Raw genomic sequence first — 17,869 nt, forward strand, 5'->3', positions numbered from 1 at the left:
CAAAGTGTTTTGTGAATACAGTATCAACAGCACACACATAAACAGATGACATTTCAACATGCAAAATCAGCACAAGATAAATTCATATAAATCAAATATGACATCTCGGTTACAGGCTTAGCTCCTTAATTCAACTGGCCTGTCATTATTGTGTCCCACCCTTATGGCTGTCAATACAAAACAAGCTCATAAAATGATCATCAAATGAGGATTTTGAAGCATGTCCAATAATAGTGCGATTTAAAACAAGAAGCCAACATCAAAATTCAACTTGAGTGACATTAAACTGTGGGAAATGCCAAGTTTAGATCAAATCCAAAAAAAAAGAACACTATATATTGCACCTCGTACATAAAATCTATATAAACACAACAGGTCAAACATTTGGAAGCTATTAAGTTTATACTTTGTTACCAGTGCTGAGAACTGTATGGCTTAACGGTACAACATTGCAAATTTCAAATCATAATTCATTAAAATATCAACTAAACATTTCAATTAGTCTAGCAGGAGCTACTATTTCCTCATTGATTCCAAGTATCCCTCCATGGGACGGAAGTCAATAGCAGTCAAATCACGAAATCGGTCACTTTGCCGTTTTTCAGTTAGAAAATGGATGGATGGATTTATTAAGTCCCTTGTTTAGGGATTACAAAGATATAAAAGGGAAGTAAACAATGCATATGAAAGTTGACAAGAGGCCACGTCAGAGACGATTTGATGAGGGTATGCAACAGCCCTCATCACAGGCAACAAAAGCTCAAAAGCTCAAGCTCTCATCTAGAAAAGAAACAAGGCCTCCAGGTTGCAGTCACCTGATTTCAAGTCAAATAACACGACAATAGAGTTGAGCTGGAAAGGGTTTATAAGACACAAGGAAGAGGGGGCCATTTGTCACCTCTACCTGTTTGATGAATAACATTTACAGATGCTGCTTTGTGCTTTTCTAAGGGTTCACTGGCAGACAGTTTCATTCCCTACCATTGATGCTTAATAAAACAGCATTTTTAATTTGATGTTTTTTCCCCATTATGCTTCCAAAACATCACAGTTATTTTCCATGTGTTTTGCTCCACTGCAATATTTGTGCCACTTTTCTTCTCTCTGTTCTAAGACCTCAAATAAAGCTAAAATAGAAAAAGAGAGAAAATGTTGTTTTGTTTTCCACACCCAATTTTCTCTCCAGCTTGATCTACATCTTTACGCTCTCAGAAATACTTTCTGCTGATTAAGAACATGTTCTGCCTTGGTGGAAACCTCATTTTTTACAGCTCTGTAACAGAACTTTGCAGCTCTTAGCCGTGCTTAGAATATGCCATCTTACTCTGCAGTACAGTACATTGCTTTGGGTCTTTGCTGCATCACAGAGCACACTGGGGAAAAAACAGGAATTGTTAAGCAGCTTGAGAGGAGTCATATTGGGTTCCAGGACAGAAGAGCCAGAGTGAGAGGAAATCAGCACCCAGCAGTGAGCACCGGTGAATGAGAGGCTGGTCAATGACTGAAGCCATCCAGCAAGAACACTGCAATCGCTCTTGCTGAATGTCACGAAGCGGTCAAGGAAAAATGAGAGCACAGAGAGTGCAAGCAGTCAGCAGTGCAGCAGTTAAAACTCTATAATATATGACGGAATGCTCGTCAATCACTTTCTGACTGAGCTGAGCCTTACTTGTGCTGGCGTGAGATGGTTTATAACCAAGCTGCAATACATTTCAAAAACTGTCCTGGCTGCCCATTTGACGACATGATCACAAATTTTGGAAAGAGCAAGAAAACTTGACAGAAAGGGGAGTTGTTTTTAGGAGAAAAGGTGGCCCACGGGATAGGAAATGCGTAGTCTGTTGTGACTGCATGTCTATTTGTTCTTCAAGTGTAAAGAGTTTTGTCTCAGCTCCTGAGCTGCCTTAAGTATATTCAATAATCTGATACCACATATTAACATATAGAGGTATTTGTAAAGTTGACCACAGACTTCATTTTTTGGCTGATGCTTTTATCCACAGTGACACAATCCTTTATGTTACAGGGCTGTCCAGTCCTGGTCTTGGAGGGCCAGTGTGTCAGCAGGTTTTCATTGCAACTCAGCTCTTAACGAGACAAATCAGCTCATCACTGTCGTAATTAGATCAATCGAACAGCTTCTCCCAGCAGCAGGTTGAAGAGCAGGTGCTCCTGCTTCGAAGAGACCTAGAAAACCTGCAGAAACACTGGCCATCCTGGAGCAGGATCAGAAAGCCTTGCTCTACAATCCCCTCTTTTTGCTACATATAAATTCTGGAAGCTGTTTTTATAGATGGGTTTGCTGGAGCAATCTGAGTCAAAGACATTACTCATGGATACTGCAAGTGTCGTCTCCTAGGGTTTTAACCCACAACATATTAATCTAAATAGGTTCTAATCTAATCTAATTAACCTATTAGTCCACAGCCTTAACCAGACATAATAGCACTCGTTTAATCCTTTATTGTAGATCACAACCATTTTTGTGATTCAGGTAAGAATTAAGACTAATTCCCCCTGGCTGTTATTTCATCTTTGGTTCAGCAGAAACGCAACATTATGAAAGTTTTCATTTTGGCCACAGACCTATACAGAGGAAACCAAGTACATTCATCCATGATAAGGCTAAGCCTTAAAAGAATGCCATTTCAAAATTACAGTATTAAAACTGTACTGTAAAGAAAGCGACTTTTAAGCACTAAGATGGTGCTTGAATTCTATACACTAAATCTCATCTGAGTAATGGATTTTTTATTGTACTGACCAAATAATTTATGGCAATGTAAATTTATAGTTTACACTAATTGGTTGTTCATGTTTAGTTTTTGGAAAGCTGGTAATGGACAGTACATATTGTCTAAAAGCTCACTATATCTTTAAACCAAAGGAAATTACAGATTACTTAATATGCAATTATATTACAAATGCAGACATTTATTTTAAAGTGGAGCTTGATTTATAAATATGAAATTATGCATCTCTGAGGGAGTTACTAAAAATGGCTTGCAGCACAACACAGATTACAACACTGACTCTGCACCAAGTCCTCCTACTCCAGGTAAGCAAAGGGGAAGGATCTTTAACACTGCAAATGCTAATTCCATGCAGGAATCAAAGAGCATTAGACTATATTTAGAAATGCTTTATGAGGTGAACTTCAAGACATTTTGCAGTAACCCCATCCGACATGCGTCTTTATACTAATTTACTATCAAGGCAGATGATGAATTAGTAAAGGTTATTAAGGCTACTGCACTTGGGAAGAGTAGCTATAAATTATTTTGCATAACTGACCTATTACTGCAGGATTAAATGGATATTCCTAAACACAAATCAAACAAATGTGGACAATTGAAACATCTGATCTTTTGAGAAGTTTGAAGTATATATTAATTATGATGCCTATGAATATAAACTAATAAAATCTTAGAATTTGGCAAAGGAAGAACAGATTTAAAAGGTCTGTAATAGCACAATATTCCAATATTAAGAATAAGTTATGTTTCTTTGGGTGAAAATGTTTCTAAAGATAAAAGTCACATGAAACACTACCTTTAGGTATAATGAACAAGACAGCACATTTTAGATCCAATAGACCTACAGCAGGCTTTAATCTACCAAAATCAATAACTGGGAATGTACTGTGACAAAACCGGGCACAGAGAAGTACTGTATACCCCAGTTTATCTTATTCCTCCCAATTTTAAAACTTTATTTTACTTAGAAATTCTTCTTCTGTTGTTCAGTCTAATTCAACATTTCCTGACCTGTGTATAGTGACCTGGAACACTACTCTTAAATTTGGGGTGACAGTATGTCACAGTGGCCTTGATGGAGCACTGCCTGCCCTGGGGTAAAACAAGCAGCTACAATATTGAAATATATGGAGCCTTTCCTACTGTATGAGTTTCTTTTTTTTCTCTACTCTGCTCTTACCAGTTCTTAAAGAAAAGTTACCACTGAGATAAGAAGTATAAAAGATTTTTCTTTCTACCCTATAAAACAGACAGAGGATTTTCTAATAAAGAAAAACAACCATCTCTATTTACTTTAGGAACTCCAAAGTAATTTGATCAGGAAAATATTTGGAATTTTTAAAGAGAAATCCCATCGCACTTTGTCCGTGGTGGATATTTAACATTTTTAAAACTGAGGCTGAAATGCACAGTTTTAGTGCTGTAAAAGTCTTAAATATTCTCCTTACCAACATAATGAAGCCACTGACACTACAGTATGCAAATATGAGGTTTGTAATATATATATTAATGTACTGTAGTCTGTGGTAGTCTGTCAGAATTCATTAGGAATGTGTGCCCATTGCTAAAAAGTGTGACTGAAAAATGACATTTTAACTTTGTGAATGCAAACATATAGAGAGTGATTTTTAAAGCTTTTTAGTTCAATGCAAAATCTGCTGTTTTAAAAAGAGCTGTAAGGAACGTTTCCATGCAGACAAATCCCCCAGGCCCCAATTCAACGACATACTGACCTCTGACCTCTGACCGCAACCTCTGAATTTTGTCTCGAAGGTCTGAAAATCACTTTCGGCTGAATTATTGCATTGCCTGTCTTTTTGGCAAAAATAACTGTGGAGTTCCTGGAATAAAATGATTGTATTTTACATTTCAAATATAGACTGTCAAATATAGACTGGAAATCTCATATGACTTTAAGGAAGCTGGGCAAACCTTAATTTTTTCAAGCAACGAAACTAAATTTAGAATTTGCCTTATGACTGAAAAAAGAGAGTAGAGAGATATGTCTAATGAACCAAGGAGATGTAGTCATTGCAATTGTTACAGAATTAAGGAATGTTTATTACTTCAGTGTAATACAGTACTGTGCCTCTACTTTAAGTACTTTAAGTTGAAGGGTCTTTTTAACATATTCACACAACAGTACCTTGAAACCCTGAAATCCAAACTTCCAGCCTTTTGACTAAAACTTTGTATACTACAGTGGGTGGGTGGGAGGGAGGGTGGCACAGTGATGTGGCAGTAAGCACTGTTATCTCACAGGCCCAGTGACCTGGGTTTTATTCTGGTTGGGGGCTTCTGTCTGTGTAGAGCTTGCATGCTCTCCTTGTGGTCCTATTTAATATTGCACTACAGCTGAGAAAATAGTTAAAAGCATGGCTGTAAATCTTTACAACAAATTCGTTTAAAAGTCTTTTATTAAGATACTTCATCGTCCTGCTACATGAATTTTACATTTTCCTCCTACTGTTTAGTTTTAAAACTAAAGTATAAAGATATAGCACTTCTGAGTACGAAAAAAAAACACATAAAATAATAATAAACTAAAATCAATAACAGTAGTTTAGAAAGGCAGATGTTCATTTCTCAAAATGATGTCGGAGAATGAATCAATATTGCCCAGCCACTGCAGAAAACTGCTTACTCTTCATTTAAAAATATACTGTATAGTGCTATATAGTGTTTGAAATATATAGTTCCTAGTACTGAACGGCTACAGTGCTTTGATACACTAAGCAGTAAAACAATTGCATTTGGCCCAGCAACTGTGTTTAAGAATTGAGTATAATGATAACTACTATACTGAATGTCACAGGCAAAAAAGAAACATAACAATGAATTAGGAACAGTGACTATTTTTATGTGGCTATGGATGTAGTCTTTAACAACTACCATCAGCGACTCAACCGTCTCTGTCACCATTGGATCCACTGTGTAGGAAACGTCAAAGCCATTTTGGCTCAGTAAAATTAGAAACTGTTTACGGAGGTCCTGGGCAAACTGTGAGGACAGGGTACAAAATGTCGTATACATTTATCATCTTTTCACACTGTCAATTGCATTTGTTTCATGATACAAATCTGAAAAGCCTCTCTGGAATCAGTGTATACGTGGGCATGTACAGTATTACTATCATGCATACCCCAAAAGGAAAGAAACTCCTGTCAAACAGTTTGTGAACTTCCCCACTATGTATCTTTTTAAAAGAATTAATAATAATTAATAATTGCTAATAAACAAATCAAATGGCATCATCTTTCAATTCTGTAAGTACCAAAGTATTTCTTCCAAGAGTACTTTATCCTGTAAAGAGTTTCATTAGTCTGGAATAGAAAAGAACAGAATCAGTGGGACATCCCCACAAACACAATAATACAATTGAGCATTTACAAGCTTTGTGAAGCACAAAGACATAATTCTTTGCAGAACAGTAGGTAATTCTTAATACAACAGGCTGTGGGGATATATAACATTACCTCCATCATGCTTCACAGATGAAGTAGTGTTCTTTAGAGCATTTGCAGTTCCTTTCTCCACATTTTAACTCATCTATCAGTTTGGCAACAGTGTACATTAGTCTCATCTGCCCATAAAACTGTTCTGAAGCCCTCCTGACTCATTTTGTACTTCTAAAGCTTGGTGGAGGTAATGTCTTATTTGTCCACTAATGGTGAAACAAATGATGGCTGTAGCATTTTGCTTGCTTGCTGATATAGACAATACTTCCAGACGTGTCTGACTGTGCTTCTTAATACAACACAACAATGAGCCAATGAGCCAAAACATGGCCAATACAAAGAAGGAATTCAACATGAGCAAAAATGGAAAATCATAGCCTGTCCAAGTCAAACTTCATATCTGAACACATCATGAATGGACAAGCACGCAAATTTACTGCAGAAGAGATTTGGCAAAGCATCTCAAATGATTACTCAAAGAGTTTAGGAAGGCTCAGTGGGTTGCAGACTTCATGCAGTTATTATCTCAAAGGGATATGCAAACAAACAGTGACTTTTTACACTCTGAAATTTACTTTAAAGTGAATTTTTCAAAACCTAAGGTCACTTGACATCACATGGTTGAACACAAGGAATGTTTTTGCAGTCGTAGGATCAAACGTACAGGTATGTATACATTATCAAATGCAGGTATACAAAATAAAAAAGTATATCGTACTTATGATTTATCTTAACCTCATGATTACAAATACAAATTGCTTGGACTGTAAAGCAAAAATAACAGGTGTGAGTGAACAGCATGTTTAGGCACGATGGCAGCTCTGACTGGAACTACATAACCCAGAAAGCTCGGCGGTCCTGCCACCCTCAGTCACCTGACCACTCAGGAGAAGACAATTGGCCTGGTGATGACTTAAAGATCTGGAAGCTAACCTTCCAGGAGAGACGGTCAGAAATGAGAAAACAGACGTCAATGTGTAGAACTGTCTGTGTGCTGTGGGTTTTCAGGAAAGTTTTAGCAATAGACTTAGTTTTTGGTAAGTGTATTTGACTAGACTCTTGGAGAGGAGCTGTTTGTGAAGCTTGTAAGCAACTTGCAGTAGCTGTCTTGATTATTAGAGAGGAACATCGATGAAGTTAACAGTTCAAAGAGAAGCTTAGGTGGTTTTTGGATTTTTTTCCCTCACACTAGCTTTGTGCATTACAACTTCATCTGTGTCCTTGTTCTTGATTCTCATTTATTAAAAGATCACGTGCTGCAACACCCCAGCCACCCAGGTGCATTGCACAGTTTTGACTTATGCTAACCCAACACTTCGAGGGCTATGTATATTATAATGTATAGTTGTGTGGTTAAGCGCCATCTAGTGTGAAAGCAAAGACACAGTAGCCTGTTTATTCCCTGTGGACATCTAGGATGTGCTGTAATATTTGCTGCATTTATAAAATAATGGAAAAAAAAATTGTCAGAAAGACAGTCTCTCGTTGTTTTCACTATCCATTATGACACCTGCAAGACTTTAATACACGAGGAACAAAACTGTACTTGTGCTGAAAGAGCAATCTAGATCGCCCTGCAGGTGAAGTTAAACACCAGAGACAACGCTGTCTGACAGGGTATATTGTACAGGTGCCGCTCCTACCGAACTGACTTTCACCAGCTATCGCCATCACACTTGGCAAGGCTGCTCCAGCAGACCTTTGCCCTCCCTCTGCTGTACTGAACATCCTCATGACCAGTCTCTCAGAGAGGTGACACGACCCACACTTAACCCAACCTTCCACAGACACTCTAGCTTGCTTGGACAGCTAGTTGTGTTCAGGATCCCTGACTGTTTCCATTCAACTGAAAACAGGCAAGACAAGAACAAGAAGTGCTTGGGCTTCGGAATCTAGTTAAATATATATTCAGAGGCACTTTTGTTCTACATAAGCGCTGAGCTAAGAGGAACCGATGCTCATGCTTTGCCTGGAGCACCTGCAATCTCCGTCATCTAATGTTATGGTTAAGTCCCAGTGCACTAAGTCATAGATGTGACTTAAAAAGAAAACAATATTTCCCAGCTTTGCTCTGGTCGCATTTATACAGCGCTGCTAAATAATAACAGCCAGAGTCTCAGCTGACAGTGGCTCAATCTATTGAACTGCTGTGAATTTAAATCTAGCCAGCCAGCATTCTTTGTGGCAGAATATAAATAACAGCATTACATCCATGGGACACACAAGCAGGGTATAGTAAATATTTGTTTTCCTGCAAACTAAATAAAAAGAAACTTGAGCATTGTAAATTGCTTGATGGAAGGACTAAAGATTTTATTAACAGTTGCTCATCAATTCCAGTAACATCCAACATGTGAGATCATATTTCATTTTGGACGAACTCCCACTGGAAATTGAAAATTCATTACACATGAATAAACATTACAATGGTATTAATTTAAAAAGTCATATTACGGCTATCGATCTGATGAAGTAAAACCATTTCCTCCTGTTAAGAAGCTAGAGAACACAAAATTCACAGAGATCAAAATTCATTTTTCCTTTCAAAAGAAAATATTAATTTCATTTTAGTTATGCGTCATGTACTATCTTAAGGGCTTGACAATGAAATTTGTCAAGAACCACTCAGAAAAGAATTTGCAAAAGAATATGTGGCTTTGTCAAAATCACAGCAACCTTAATGTTAAAAAAAATAACATAACTTGGATATACATTCACGTGAGGCTTGTGCAAATGTCCTGAAAATGCTTACTGCTTCCAAGGGCCAGACCAACACCCACTTACAGCACTGACAATAACCTTCAGATGGGATATTGTTGCCTAATAGGTCTTCTAATGAGCTCTTAAGTACCTTTCCCTTCCATGTGGAATTCTTAATGTTCTTGGGACAGATACTGTATATGCCACACAAGCCTGCAAAAGACTATTTCCCAAGTCAATGCATCCACACAGAAAGAAAAATCCATATACTCTCTTATTGGCAAAGTGAAATAAAACAAAATCTCTGCATGTAACACTTCTAAATGTGCCAAGACTGCAGTCGTGTTTGTGTGCAGTTTACCTCACCTTCGACACAACCGACATGATGGATATCATATGATTTGACATCATAATCAATACAACTGGGCAAATGTCTCTTAAAATATGAACAAGAGCTCATTTCGAACTCAAACCTCTAAAGAAATCGACAGCAAGAAAACAGCATATGTAATTTTATTACGTATTCTGAGAACAAATCCAATAACCATAACATGGAAATGAACTCTTTTTATTATTTATAAAAAATATTAAATGTAAGCTATTAAATTTAAGCAACCAAATCTATCCAAAAAAAAAGGAAAAAAGTATCACTCTTCCTAAAATTCACATGGGATCCAAAATACAATGTCTACAAAATGTCTAACGACTGTGGGAATGCTAACCCTAACCCTAGCTGGGGTTTAAACTGAGTACTTCTGTGATTGGTCTATGAAAAAGACAAAAGGTGCCTATGTGCACAAAATATGAACGCACCTTTGAAAATGCATCAGCTTAAAAAATGCATCTTCTTGGCAAGTTTTTCAATCGTCCGAAAAATACTGTTAACATAAAACGTATTTACAGTACATGACCATATATTTCAGGCCAAGCTAGGGTTAGGGTTACATGAACCATCTATTTCTGACTCTATTTATACAATATAGAACGTGTAGCTAAATACAATATCATGTAGAACAGAACCGAACTACAGTGTTCAACAAAAGTAAAAGGTAAAAAGTAAAAAGTTTACAGGATTAACTGAGTTTTCATAAGGGATTAACCTTGCACACTCAACACAGAATTAGCTCCAGCCCATTGTTCTTTATTCATTTTCTTTGTTAGCAGTTTTGATCATGTTTTAATAGAGATGGGTTAATACAACGTACTTTCAACGAAAGTGTAAGGAAGAGCATTTCAAATTTCATTATCCTACATTAAAAGTTTTGAGAAAGAAAAATTCCACTGGGAAACTTTATACTTTAATTGGCTTTAACTTATTTTTGAGTGGATGAAATAAGATTCTCCCCTCTATCTATCTAGCCATCTGTTTTCTTACTGCTTCACCCTGGATGGGAAGGAAGTTCTCCTCTTTTATAATGTGTTTAAAATTGAGTTACTTATTAGAGAGCTCATTTTCTGTCTTGGCATACTGCATACTGTATGTTTTATAGTGCCGCACAGGTCACAAGTAGTAAAGAATCACTTGTGGATTGCAATATGTATTAAAAACAAAAAGCTACTAGATCAGTGTCTTTCAAGTTAAATTGAAATATGTTAAATTTCAAATTTTAATAAAACTTTAATTAGAACCGCACAACAGATGGCACACTTGACAATATAAAGATAAGCCTTCTGAAATTGGTAATGCAATCTGAAATTAATCTTCAGGAGAATATCATCCAAAATGTAGCAAAAAAAATATTTCAAATTCTATTTCAACCAGGAAATTTCAGGAACAATATAAAATGTTGAGGTAATTGCTTTCAAAGGTACTATATAAAAACGTTACTTTTCAAAGAATTGTGGTTCCTTTGAAAAAGTACTATGTTTTTTTCACATATTGTTGTTTTTAAGTTTGCAAGTTAACTTTGAAGTAGAAATCAATATTACATATGGAAACTCCTCAACACGTTCAGAGCTAAAAACAAAAAGATATGTCATCAATTTCCCTACGGGATTAATAAAGTATTATCTATCTATCTAACTGGATAATATTGTATGAAAGAAAAATGTAAAAGCCATGACTAGGTAAATATTCAAACCCTCTGCTCTGGCAAACCTGAATTATTTATAGCACAAAAATTCCTCACAGAAATGTAATATGTAGGAAAGTAAAACACTGGCCATCTTTCCTGTTAGAAATTGAAAATGCGCATGTTAAATATTTCATGTCATGAGGAGGGGCCAGAGCTGTGCCTTCAGATCCAGGAGTGTGGAGACACTCAAACTGGGAGGTACCTTAACTGAACTCTGGGACAAATTAAGCACAGTCTGTAGGGTTGCTGTGACTTCAGTGAGAGATGTGCTGCTCCCATAAGGCGCTAGATAACCCGAAAAATAATGAATTGCTCTGCAGGTGAACATGGATCCCATTCAACCGTCATAAGTGAGTCTCTGAAGAGTGAAGTCTTCATACTTCTCTTTTATAAAATGTGCACAGGTTATAATTGGCTAAGCTCATTTTGATCATCCTAAGTACCTAAGATCAGAGCACTTTTGCATTTGCCTAAAAGTTCTGAAATACTATTTCTAGTGTAAATGCACTGTTTATCTTCCAGGAGGCTGTCTGGGGTTGTATTATGAATGCCTATGGACAACCTTCCAAATAAAGCCCTGCGGTTCTGTGATTCTAATCATCACCAAGTAGAGTTACTATTAATGTGCAATGTTTCAGTGAAAGTGTCTTGTACTGTATATCGGCTATAAGCCGAAATGGACATGTAGCCCATGTAGTTTCAATCCCCAGAATACAAGTGCTTATTAAAAATATGATTTCTATTTTACAGTTTATTTCAAGAAAATTAGTGTGATCTTCCAAACATTTCAGATAATTCTCTAGACACATAGTTATAAAAAAAAGTAATCCATTAGATGTGGACCTAAAACTCAAGCTCATTTTAGGTTTTTCATTTATTTAGTAAGGACTAGAATCAAGGAATAATAATTATAGTGTAGTATTTGATCCTCTGCTGTTAGGATTACATATCTTTCTTGAATAGAAAAGTTTGGTGCCCGTGCTCTAGTGTCTCCAGAGAACATAATGTCTTATCTAGTAATTAACACGGAAAGAGGTCTACTACTAAACACCAGAAACCAGTTTGGATATTCTTATTACTTCTTGTGACATTTGTCTGGATTGTCCCAGAATATCCCAAACTGTCACTTCAGAAGAAATGTATTTTCCAGGAGAAAGGTCACCGCCATTAGCGCTCAGACAGTGTCAATTAGTCAAGATGAAATCCTTGCAGAATATTTTGATCTGAAAGAACCACTATTCTCGATCTCAGCTGGGCGTAAACAAATTGAGACTATTGATGCTCCACTTCATTGCTTCTCATATTCACTGTACCTGTACAAGTGCAGACAGACAGGTCCTGTTAGCCCTTCAAATACAAAGACGCATGTAAACGAGTAAATAAGAGCCAGTCTTATTGGCTTTAAAAACCCAGACATTCACCCTACTGTACATCTTAAACTAGGCCCTCCATTGCTTGCATTAGTGCATCATTGAAGCTCATTTAGACATGTAGACTGGATGCCTGGATTTGTGGTCTGATCACATGGCTTACATAGATTCTGTAAAATAGCTGAGTAAGTACGAGTTCCCAGCGCAGAAGAAGCTGAGAAGAAGCAAATTTTTTAGAACAAGCTTCTCAAAATTCCCAGTTCTACAATACTGTTTTTTATGCACATTAGAGTTGTTCTAATCTATGTGCCAATCATTGCATACAGTTCATGCCAAGACTAAATGTCATTTTTCGTTAAGTGTGCAGAGCAGCAAAGTGAAAGATAAAGGACGTCTGCTAATTTTCTCTCTATAGTCCTAGGCAATGTCAATGACAGTCACTGACTCTGACACACCAATCTATGACGGGCCTGCATCCACTACTAATTATTCAGATTCCTCAGAGGGGTAACTTCAGGCTTTAGTTACATAACAGGAGCTTCAATTTGTACGTGCTACCATAATTAGAAACTTCAATTCAGTCCAACGACCACTGAACGAAGATGATTTATCTTTCAATGGGCCCCAACAAACAAATCCTACAAGAGATGGGTTCATACAACAAACCAGCATAATAGAAAACTGTATTGTATTTCATGTGAGGTTTTTTTCTTTTTGGTATAGTTGGGTTGTTTGGCACTGTGTATTAGGTATACCCTATGGTACAGTACACTGCATGTATAAGGTATAGAAAAGCTTTTTCAAATGTACAGTATATACAGTACTTAATGTGTTTCATCATCTGCAGACAGTTCTAGTTTTACTGTATATATCCCCTGCAAAAAAGGAAGACTGGTTTTAATCGCTAAAGATACAATGAATTTCAGACCAAATGGATCTCCTTCAGGCAGTAATTCATGAAGAGCAAAGCAAAAGGCTGAGTTGCTGTCATCTGGTATAAGATGCTATGCCAGGAAAACCCAGCTGTGGTCTCCAAAAACAACTATCCAGCAAGTGTGAACCACTTACCCATACCAAACCCTTCTATTGTTAAGCACTACTCACTAATTTTTGATGTATCAAATATCTCACGTGTACAGTAAATCTCTTAAAAAAACAAATGGCCAATCTTTGGACTTTAAAAGCCTACGTACACACTAACACCTCTACGGTCAAAAACTGAACGGAGTCAGAACTGCATCTTATAAGACTTGGTAATACCTTGTGACTTAACTGGCACAAACATGTGCCTAGGCACGAAAAGAAATGATCTAGGACACATCACCAAAACGAACAAATTTCCAGGGACTCACGAACCCAAATCTGCGGTTCTGAATTTCCAGCTTCATTTACCTATGGTGTAATATCTCTTCAGCTCACTGCGTCGAGGGTTGCGCCTCTGAGAATTGCTTGCGTTGTTGTCTTCTTCCTCAGAAGTGGTTGTCTTGGCAACAGGTGGCGCTGGCCTGGTGATCTGTGATGCCGGTGTGTCGGCTACCAGGGGACCAGAATATCCTTGTGCAGTAATGTCCACCGACTGGGACTTCTTCTTCAGTCTGCAGCAGTTAAAAAAAGAAAAGTGACTGAGCACAGTTGCCATTGTTCTGACACAGCATTGACAGACAATTCATTCCAAAATGACAAAATGAACCAAGCAGGAGCTTGGTAGTGAATAGATCAGCAAAACAAACTTATTAAATGTGTTTGTAATTATGCTTGTAAGATTAACTTAATTAACTTAACTTCTTTTAAAATTAATTTTGAAAAAATATACATCTTATGTGGTGTATAACTCCTTATAACATTAATTTATTATAAGTGCTCATTTAAAGCAATGAAAATGCATTATTACACATTTCCCATTTTATTTAGAAAACAAACAGTACTTCCTTGCTGATTGAGCACTGTTTACAGCATGAATGGCCGTGCTGTAAATGAAAAACTTCATATTCTTAAATGAAACACACAACTCCATAGCATTAAATTCAAGATCAATTGTAATGTTTAAAATCTGTAGCGCATAAAAACAAAAACAATCATTTGTTAGAAGTATAGATATTTCAGAAGCTTTTTGTTAGTCGAGTGAGGTTCACTCACTTCAGCAACAAATTCATCATCGTCTTGCTCTGCTGCTGTGAATTTTATTTTCTGCAAGGCTTACAGGACAATTTATACGCAATACTGTCTTATGTCTTAAAGTAACCTGCATCTACTAAATAATATGCATTATTATATATGTAGACGGATAAATGCATATGTTGCTCCTCTTTAGTTTTAATGTAGCACACTGAAACACAACCGTTTTACTTCAAAAGCTTAGCACATAGAAACCTTAATTACAGAAAGTTTAGACCTATAAGAGAAAAATCTATATTGTTGTTGTCACGGACGTCCAAAGGGACTAACCGTGGGGAACAGGAGAGCGGAAAAAGACCCATATGCGTAGCGGCGAGACGGGAAAAAGGCCCGGGCTCATAGTGCAAAGAGTTCAGGAATGCCGTATAGAAACCTATGCCCTCAGGGAGCTGACGTGGGGCGGCCTGGTGCTAGGCGGGTCTCAGGACATCCGAACGTCAATGCTGAGCGAGGACAGAGTGCAAGACCCGGAAATATATAGCCCAAGGGAAAGAGAGGGACAGGAAGGACAGCAGACCAGAAACTAGGGACAGGACAGAGAAGGAGCGCCCTCTGGCTGCAGAGGGTGTGACAGTTGTATTGTTGTGTAAACATAAAGGCACTATTACTATATTGTAGTAATGTTAATGGTAGACAACAAATACCCTAACTGGGGTTGGTAACAGATGTAGAGAGGAAAAAAATTTATGAAGCTTACAATTTCGACTTTCATATACAGTACTGTACGACCTGAAACACCAAATGTTGTGGCAGGGACGACACACTTCATTCCCGCCGTTTAGCACAAAAGCACAGTCCCCAATATTAAACATTATCTTGCTATTATCAAGCAACACTCTGTAGAGGTCTAGGTGCATCCTAGGATATGGTGTGCAGGACTTTGCTTGTGTGGTCAGCAACATTCCTTGCATCTCTTCTACCGCTGAACTGATGAATCCTCTCTGGAGGGGCAGCAGGAAACGATTTGGTTAACCAGGAAGCACCTGATCAGACTGACATGCTCCAGCAGTATGCAGCCATCTCTTGCTCAATTTACGGAATACTGGTGAATGATCCTTTATCGTCTTCAGCTGTCCAGGGCCACTGTGGGGAAGGTGCCTGTACGTTCTATCTTCTGCTTCTATTTAAACCGAAAAGGCATTCAATTCTTCAGCTGAAACAAATATTTCGCCATTCAGCCACAGCACACGGATTCATCGAATGTGTTTTAGGGACAGGTACAACTAGTTACACCCTTGACAGCTGGTTCGATTAATGCAGCGTTCAGTTTGAATAAACAAAATCACTATCCACTCTAGCATACAGTAAGCTCCATCAATACAGAGTGACAGCGTTTCCCTTACATCTTATTTAGTGCACATCAATAAAGTCATGAACTGGAAAATGTGACCTTCATTTCTGGAGGTGAGTGTCTGATTGAATATGGATGGTAAATCCTCAGCAATATATGGAATACGTAGGTGTACAGTATGCATACATTTTGCAACTGCCATTAAGTACTTGTTCATGTTTCATGTTTGGAGAGGCTTTTTTAGCATATACTGCATTTAGGACATGCATATAGTTAGGATTAACATTTTGGTTCTGCACATAGATTACCATGCCTTCCAGTGGCTCTCAAATTCCACTTATGTTTTCTGCAAACATTCCACACATCTACAGTATCTCCCTTCTTTAGCCTGCACTCAACCAAATTTTCAATACTCCCTTTACACACACACACACACACACACACACGATGGGCTCGACCTGTGTAACATGAATATGTCAACACCCTTTCATAATGGAGCTTGCACTGCCGATGCCAGACATCATATTATGGATACAAAGTGGCAAAAGAATGACTTCGCCAGATGAGCCGAGAAAGCTGATAATCTCCCCTTTGAAATGTAATGGAATGCCAACAGCATTAGAAATATGCACAGAATACGAGGCCTCCTGAAGTCTCGCAAACTCACAGCTCTGAACACTGCAGCCAGCGGACAGGCAGGCTTGCCATGCCCACCACTGACCACTACAGGCCTGCAATGCATCTACTGTACCATGTGTCTACGTTCAGGACCTCACAACTGCCTCACTGCTGTTGTGATTACAGAATAAATGTTTCATTGATTGTAATGGATGCTCATGACTCAAAAATGCATTATACAAGCGAGTGCTGCGTTTGTTTAAAAAAGATTTCTACTGTCCCTAGAGACTGTGGTGAAAAATATCTTATGTGTAAAAGTTTTTTTTCTGTGTTACTAAACCATTTTTAGAACTATGAATGGAAAATATGGATTATCCATTCATCTTCTAACCACTTCACACCGGGACCAGTTCTCCCAGAAGCCAAGTAACCTACCAGTGTTTTGGATTGTGGGAGAAAACCAGAGCACCCAGAGGAAACCCACGCAAAAACACATGGAGAACATACAAAATCAATACAGATAGCACCCCAGGTTCTGAACTGAACCCAGAGCCCTAGTACTGAGAGGCAGCAAAGCTAAGCACTGACCCACCATGCTTCAGGTAAGAGCTTGTACTAATACTGTACCTGCAGGAGCTTGTAAATTTAGAAATAATATAATTTGTTATGTTACCTTTTATGTCATCTCAAACCATAATGTACTGAATTTTAATGGCAAAAGCAATTCTCCATTCCTTTAAACTCCATTCCTTCAAGGCTACTTTATTTTTTGTTAAAATAGTGTTCTCAATTACTGAATTAATGTAACAAACTTCTTAATTAGGTCTATTATCATAAGTGACAGCTTAAAAGATGTTTTTTGACATACGATTGTTGGAATTTTGGAGCAAAGAAAAAAGTACCTGAAGTCAACAAGTACATAATCACGTGTTAGGATAAAAAATAGTTGTGGTGAGATAAATAAAACAATAAAACACCCTAAACTAAAAGATGTTTAACCAAAAATAATTTTCGGTTCTAAAGACTCAGTTTTCCTATAACTGTAATAAATATGACTGTAATCAAAATAAAATTTCACTTCAGGACATTTTTAGATTTTGATATTCTTTGGTATAAAAAAAAAACTATTTCTTACAGCACATTACTGTGCCAGGCCTATAGACTCAAGCTGTGGTGTTAATAACGTCATAAATTAGATGTGTGCAATTAACTAATGGAATTGGTCCCCTATGTTATTCACAATAATCTGATTTTATTTTTCACCAAACATTTACTTCCAATTTTATGAGGTGACTATAAAATATTAAGCAACTATGTCAATCAAGATATTGCTTGTTCTTTAATTCCACTAGGAATCAATTGAAGCTATATAATATGAAGCAAGAACAAGTGCTATTTCAGCAGAAAGCTACAATAGACAAGACAT

At 37.4% G+C, this 17,869-nt stretch overlaps 1 protein-coding gene across 2 annotated transcripts in view; it reads right to left on the reverse strand.

Annotated features, from left to right (window-relative positions):
- Nucleotides 1–17,869, reverse strand: part of LOC148822989 (oxidation resistance protein 1-like) — a 177,681-nt gene that overhangs the window by 82,064 nt on the left and 77,748 nt on the right. For both annotated transcript variants that reach the window (XM_088929377.1, XM_088929374.1), the window contains exon 3: nt 13,752–13,954. In XM_088929377.1, coding sequence (XP_088785503.1) covers nt 13,752–13,954 — 203 coding nt within the window. The remainder of the gene's footprint in view (nt 1–13,751; nt 13,955–17,869) is intronic.

The sequence above is a fragment of the Atractosteus spatula genome, chromosome 12, assembly GCF_055471065.1.
Source record: "Atractosteus spatula isolate fAtrSpa1 chromosome 12, fAtrSpa1.hap1, whole genome shotgun sequence".
NCBI lineage: Eukaryota > Metazoa > Chordata > Actinopteri > Semionotiformes > Lepisosteidae > Atractosteus > Atractosteus spatula.